This window comes from Dipodomys ordii, unplaced genomic scaffold (assembly GCF_000151885.1).
Source record: "Dipodomys ordii isolate 6190 unplaced genomic scaffold, Dord_2.0 Scaffold69, whole genome shotgun sequence".
Lineage (NCBI taxonomy): Eukaryota > Metazoa > Chordata > Mammalia > Rodentia > Heteromyidae > Dipodomys > Dipodomys ordii.
In genome coordinates, this window is record NW_012267285.1 from 3,983,252 (window position 1) to 3,989,993 (window position 6,742).

The following is a 6,742-nucleotide window of genomic DNA, read 5'->3' on the forward strand; positions in this document are numbered from 1 at the left end:
CTGCCCGCTGAAGGCTTTTCTTTCCGTCTGTCTGGAGGCATCTTGGATAGATGGTTCTAGAAGCGTGGTTCCCAGCCCATTCCTTCGCGGGTGCTCACACCCCCTTCCACCCCCATTGCCTGTCAAGCCGTATTCCACCTGCGCGTTGAGATGCACTTGGGGCCATAGCCGATGTGCATCGAAGAGGCTTCCAGGATTGGTTGACGGGTTGATTTTTATGTCTGGTCAGCCCCGGGGCTTGAACTCGGGGCCTGGGCGCTGTCCCTCGGCTCAAGGCTGGCGCTCGACCACTTGAGCCACATATATGGCACCACTTCCGGTTTTCTGGTGGTTCCTGGGAGATGAGAGTCTCCCTGACTTTCCCGCCCGGGCTGGCTTTGAACCACGACCCTCAGCGCTCAGCCTCCTGAGTAGCTGGGACGACAGGCGGGAGCCCCCAGGAATGTGAGCGTGGGAAAGGACAGCTGTGGGGCACCTTTCAAGGCCACATACGGGGCGAGGGTCGCGAAGTTAGCTGTCCTGTCCTCCAGATAGCTGGAGCACAGTCCCGGGTGGCGTGGGCATGGAGATCGGGGACCGCTTTCAAACCCGAGTTGGTCTTTCTGCTGGCAGCTCCATGGAGGTAAAGTGCTCCCTGTGTGTTGTGGGAATCCAGGCCCTGGCAGAAATGGATCGGTGGCGAGAGGTGCTCTCCTGGGTCCTTCAGTATTACCTGGTCCCCGATCTACCCCCCAAAGTCTTGGAACTGTGGTAGGTCTCTATTGCTCAGTTGGGATCAGTGCAGGAGTGAGAACCTTGTCCTGTCCTCTCCCAAGTCAGCCTTCCTCTTTTCCTGTCCCATACCAGTTCCCTCCAAAAGCTGGTATCTCCCTGTCCCCGACCCCTCCCTATCCCACCTTTCCATGGTGAAGGGTTAGATAGGAGAAGCAAAGGGGTTGTGGGAATGAGCCCACTGCGGAGCACTGACTCTTCCTTTTGGGGGATTGCATTTTATTTGGGGATGCAGCATTCTTTTATACAGCAAAATGCAAGAACCTGGAGTTGTGCTGGATGTGGTCTGTGCCTGGCTCCAGCACTCAGACAACCAAGGCCTTCCAGAATATAGAGCTGTGGCTGAGCTGCACTTGCGGCACGTGCTGCTGCCCCTGGGCCGAGTGTCGGAGGCTGAGGAATTCGTGATGGGCTCCAGAGCCTTCGGAGAGGAGCAGCGGGAAGAAGTACTCCAGGCTGTGCATGCAGCAAAGCTACAGCTCAAAGAGAAGCTCTCCGGCTCCCTGGAGGCCCAGAAGCTGAACCAGGAAGGTGGGCATGTATGGCTCTGTGACAGCGTAGAGGGGACTCACCTGCTTTCCCTGCACCTTAGGTCCTTTGTAACTTTGTAAGAGCTTGAGAGTGAGCCCTTATATAGAATATAGATAACTACGTTAAAGAATAGAAACCTGATGAGCTGCTTCACAAAACCAAGCCAGACCCTCTGAAGTCAGGATGGAAGGGGAGTCTCTGGGAGAGATGTTGCTGGGTCTCCTGAAAGTCACCTTCCTTTTTTTTTAAAATCAGTTATGGGGCTTGAACTCTGGGCCTGGGCGCTGTCCCTGAGGTCTTGAGCTCAAGGCTAGCACTCTACCACTTGAGCCACAGTGCCTCAGTTTTCTGGTGATTCATTGGAGATAAGAGTCTCACGGCCTTTCCTGCCCAGGCTGGCTTCGAACCTCGATCTTCAGATCTCAGCTTCCTGAGTAGTTAGGATTACAGGTGTGAGCCACCAGCACCCAGCATATCCCTGCTTTTGTTTTGTTAAACCTTTAAGAAAAATCTGTCAGCTTATGCCAGTTGCTGGTGGCTCATGCCTGTAATCCTAGGTATTTGGTAAACTGAGATATGAGGATTATGATTTGAAGCCAGCCTGGGCAGGAAAGTCTGTGAGACTCTTACCTCCAGTAAACTACCAAAAAGCTAGAAGTGGAGCTGTAGCTTAAATGGTAGAATGCTAGTCTTGAGCACAAAACTCAAGGATAGTGCCCAGACCCTGAGTTAAGTCCTAGGAGACACACACACACACACACACACACACTGAGTTAAGTCCTAGGACACACACACACACACACACTCTCTCTCTCTCTCTCTCTGAGTTAAGTCCTAGGACACACACACACACACACACTCTGTCAGCTTAATTAAAAGACTACCATCTGGTTCTCTGAAGTATCTTTCCCTGGGTGCTTAAGAGCATGAACTGGCTGAGGTAGCAGTGTTTTCTCTGCAAGCAGGTTGTTGGCGTCAAGGGTCACCAGGTCTGCCAGATCCACTGCCCTTTGTCTCTTTAGTAGGGAGGATAGCACAGGGGTTTGACGTCAAGTTCTGGTTGTTCTGTGAGGACTGGGACTCCTTGTTCTTCAGTGTGATAGCCACAAGCTAAGATATTTGAATTCTTCACCATATGTTTTAGGCACCTGCATTCCCCTGCGTGGCTCAGAGTTACTCTCTGTGGGGGCTACAGGCCAGGATACAGAGAACATTAAAAATAACGAGGCTTTTAAAAGGGTCACAAATATGCCAGGCCTTCCCAGCCAAGTGTCTGCACGTGAAAACATGGTGATACAGCATGCCCTCATAACGTTTCTGGAGGACTAGGATGTAGATCAGTGGTAGATCAATTTCCCAGCACACATAAGGTTCCGAGTTTGATCCCCAGCACTCCCCCCTCCCCAGCTTTAGAGGTTTTGAAATTTCCCTTTGAACTACCTCATGAGCTTTGTGAGAAAATTATCCTCATTACTTTTTACTGTGTGTCGGTATTGGGGCTTGAACTCAGACTGGATGCTGTCTTTTAGCTCTTTCATTCAAGGCTAGCTCTCTACCACTTCACCATCACATTTTTTGGTGGTTAACTAGTGATAGAAGTCTTACGGACTTTTCTGCTCCAGCTGGCTTAACCACCATCCTGAGACCTTAACCTCCTGGTGTTCTAGGGAGAGCGTTATAGGTGTGAGCCACTGGCGCCCAGCTCTTTGTGATCAGTTCTTACAATCTGTCTCAAAGCTGAGAGCCAGGAAGTCTGACTCTCCTGACCACCCTGACATTACCTTCTGTGCCCTGACCAGGGTCATTCTCCCATAAGTTCCTGTCACTACTGACATTGCTTCGTCAGCTTTGGGACTCTGCAGTGAGCCGCCTCCTTTCTCTGCCCTTGAAGAAGAGCCTCCTGGCTGCCCTGATTCTCTGTCTCTTGGTGGTGAGGTTTGACCCAGGTGAGTGGTGGGGCCTGAGGAGCAGGAGCCGCCACACACACTCACCTGCATGCCGGGGGGCTATCTCCCGTGACACTGCTTCCTGAGCCCCGCCTGGAAAGAGAGCAGTACCCAGCCAGTGCTGATGCAGTCATTTCAGTCTACCTAGAACTCAGGGTCAAAACATGTTCATCCAAGGGAAGCGGGGATATTGTCCAAGGAGAAATGTACTCTTCACCTGACTTACTTAACTGTAACTCCTCTGTACACCACTTAAAAAAATTTTTCATCATAATGTCTGAAAAAAAGTCCAAGTGTTAATATTTAACAAAACATGGAATTGTAAATGAAATTCTCACACATTGTAGAACATGTGGGAAACAGAGGGGAGTGTGAAGAAGAAAGCAGACCCCTGTGAGCAGCATAGCTGTGGCCACCTGTACGAGCCGCGTGGCTCGTGGGCTCTGAGTTCAAGTTCCATGACCAAAAAGGAACTTTAAAATTGAAAAAAAAATATGTGGACCCTTTTCCAGTAAAATTAAGGGCTGCAATTCAAGTGGAGAAAGTATTTCCTAGAGAAAGTGAAATTCCTTATTGAAGAGGATGCAAATAACCAAAGTGTCCATGTGTGTTGTAAAAGCCCAGGGGTGTGGGTGGGGCACCCACGCGCTCTCTCCTTTTCCCCACAGCTTCTCCTTCTTCCCTGCCCTTCCTCTACCAGCTGGCTCAGCTCTACCGCCGGATCAGGAAGCTCACCCTCGCGCATCTCCACCCGCTCGCCCTCCGTGACTAAGTGGTCTTCCCCAGCTGGCCTGGCCTCCAGTACAGAACAGCCGGTCAGGCTCCTGGTCTGGCTCCTGTAGCCACGCGGCCCCCTGGGAATGAGCCTGGCTCATGCTGGAGAGAGCAACTGAGCCAGGAGGCTCTCCTGTGGCTCTGAGCCCTCCTCTCCGCACCTCACAGCTGGCCTTGGGGGCAACATGGGAATAGAGGATCTGGAGCCCCCCACAGCACCGCTGACACCAGTGGACGTCGGGGAAGGAGGGAGGGGTTTGGGAGCTGGGAGTTTGTCCCAGGAACATTCCATTTCTTTGACAAGGGCAAGTGTTGACTTTCAAGGTCAGGGTGTTGATGGAACTGAAAGTTCAGAAAAATGACCTTGGCCTTTCACTTCTCTGAAAAACTTATTTCTGAAATTACCCCAAGGGTAGCACCCTAATTAGTGTAGAAGTCAGAAGAACCTTGTCTCCTACGCCTCTCTGCATAGAAGTAAGCATAACTACGTTTGCGTTTACTGTCCCATCCCCCCTCAGCGAGCCTGAGCCTCCCGCTGCTGAAGGCAGTCACCATCCACCACTCAGAACCACCCAGGTGACCATGGGGCAAAGCCAGCCAGGCCTTTTATGATTGCAAAAGTGATCTTGGTCTTTGCTGTTTTCCAGCCTGCTCGCAGCCTGTTGTGTGGCACTGTCTCTGCCACTCGGTCCGACTACATGCCTGCCTGCCCTGCAAACTTTGTTTTCCAGGTACCCTTGTCTCCTTGGTCCACACTGGTCCCCTTCCTACATCCTGTGTCCTGCTTCTATTCTATTACTTGTATAATGTACAGGCTTTCTGCTCTTATGGCCATGAAAAGTAGGCCAGCTTCAGAAGCGGATGAGCTGAAAATGGAATGAGGTGAGCGGGCAGGGCAGTGTGGGGCCTTGAGCTCAGGGGAGAGGAGCCATCCTAGAGATGGCCACAGGATCTTCGTGTGTCCTTACAAGTGGACGCAGAGTTCACTGTTACCAAGGTGACGGAAGCCCTCCATTCAACAGGAATCTGTGAAGGCCAAACAAGCCACCCATGCTGGGGCCAGGAAAGTGGGGCTGAGTTCAGGGATTGGAAGTTTACTTCTCTTTAGAAAAAGGAAACTACGGCATTAAGACTTACATCTAAATCCTTACAGCTTGGTCCGACTAGGAAATTTGTGTTTTTGTTTGTTTAGTTTTTAGTTGTTTTTTTTTTTGGGGGGGGGTCCAGTTGTGGGGCCTGAACTCTGGGCCTGGGCACTGTCCCTCAGCTCTTCAGCTCAAGGCTGGCGCTCTACCACTTGAGCCACAGCGCCACTTCTGGCTGTTTTCTTTTTGCTTATGTGGTGCTGAGGAATCGAACCCAGGGCCTCAGGCATGCAAGGCAAGTGCATCAACCACTGAGCCACCTTCCCAGACCTTTTTAGTGGTTTTTAAACAGAACTTAGAATCCCAAGGAGAGAAAGATGTAGGAAAGTTTTCTGAGTTGGCCTTTAGAATTTTTTAACCTTTTGAGGCAGGGTCATGCCAGGTTGCTCTAAGTTCCTGGGTCCAAATAATACCCCTATCTCAGCTTCCCAAGTCGCTGGGACTCATACCTGGCTTGGCATGGCTTGTGTGAGAATCTTCTCCCATTCACTATCCTAGAGAAACTCATTAATGCCTTCCATGGCCCAGAGTAAGCCCAGATTCTTTTTCATGGAACCACGGCCTGTGTGTGCAGGCTTTGGTAGACGCCGCCCTTTGCTGTGTGACTTGTGTGCCTTGGGCATGTTAGCCCTTGCGCCTGGCATCAGACCCAGCCTGTGCCCAGTCCTCTGTGCTGTAGGTCGTATTTCCTTTGCAGGGCTGGATTCTCTTGACCTGGGCTTGCTCCAGGAGTTCATCTGGGAATCATCTTGCTTCTAGGTCTCATATCCCTCCTGCGGGTATGGACATTATAGCAGTTTCTGTTGGCCCCATGCTATGAGTTCTTTGAAGCTGTGCAGCCCAAGTCCCTGCCCTGCTGTGTCCAGTGATGGCTGGATAGCAGTTTCACCCCTGTCAGCCTTCGGTTCTCACCTGTGAGTCAGTTCTTACTGATGCTTGTGACAAGGTGGGTGAGAGGGGCTGTCTGGAGAGGCTCCCGAGAGGTGATTCAGTGGGGCTGTTGGTGACTGGTCCTGTGTGGTGAAACCTGAATGTGAGGAAGGCTCACATTCTGCTGTCCCCTGAGGTCCCTGGTGGTGCCCAGCACAAGCCACCACGGAATCAGAGATACCGACTGGAGTCCACTTGGTTCTCCATGCTGGGCCTAATGAGGTCAAAATGGAAGGGGGGCTTTCTTGACAGGTTGAGACCTGCCCATCTCCCCCGGCAGCCAGCAGCCACGTGTGGCTCTCAGCATCTGAAATGGGTCTGTTCTGTGTTGAGACATTCTGTAACTGTAAACTATCACTGATTCCGAAGACCAAGGACCAAAAACAGCGAGGGAGGGGCGGGAACTGGGTCGTTTTTATATTGGCTTCATGTTGAAATGATACTTTGGACACATGGTAAAAATCTACCCCAACTCACTTCATCTATTTGTGTGAGGCTGCCACCGTGTTTGAGGTGTCCCTCGGTGTCCCCGGGCCCCGCGTTGCCTCCGCCCCGCCTGCCCCGGTCACCCGGCCTGACAGCCCAGGCGCAAGAGAGAGACTGCCTTCGGTTCGTCCGCCTGTCCGTCCGCCCGTCGGTCTGTCC

General features: G+C 51.9%; 1 protein-coding gene across 1 annotated transcript; it reads left to right on the forward strand.

The window, feature by feature from the left end:
- The first annotated feature begins 347 nt into the window (after positions 1 to 347).
- On the forward strand, positions 348 to 5,172 carry Pex26 (peroxisomal biogenesis factor 26). The gene is made up of 4 exons (XM_013023702.1): positions 348 to 750; positions 1,007 to 1,302; positions 3,102 to 3,248; positions 3,917 to 5,172. The coding sequence occupies exons 1-4, from the start codon at positions 563 to 565 to the stop codon at positions 4,018 to 4,020; spliced, it is 735 nt and encodes a 244-aa protein (XP_012879156.1). The 5' UTR covers positions 348 to 562; the 3' UTR covers positions 4,021 to 5,172.
- Positions 5,173 to 6,742: the final 1,570 nt, after the last annotated feature.

Bases quoted from the DNA above. Each gene is read 5' to 3' on its own strand.
- Pex26 (XM_013023702.1), top strand. From the start codon at position 563: ATGGAGATCGGGGACCGCTTTCAAACCCGAGTTGGTCTTTCTGCTGGC. The intron at 1,303-3,101 runs GTGGGCATGTAT...TGCCCTGACCAG, and splicing joins CCAGAAGCTGAACCAGGAAG to GGTCATTCTCCCATAAGTTC. The intron at 3,249-3,916 runs GTGAGTGGTGGG...TTTTCCCCACAG, and splicing joins GGTGGTGAGGTTTGACCCAG to CTTCTCCTTCTTCCCTGCCC.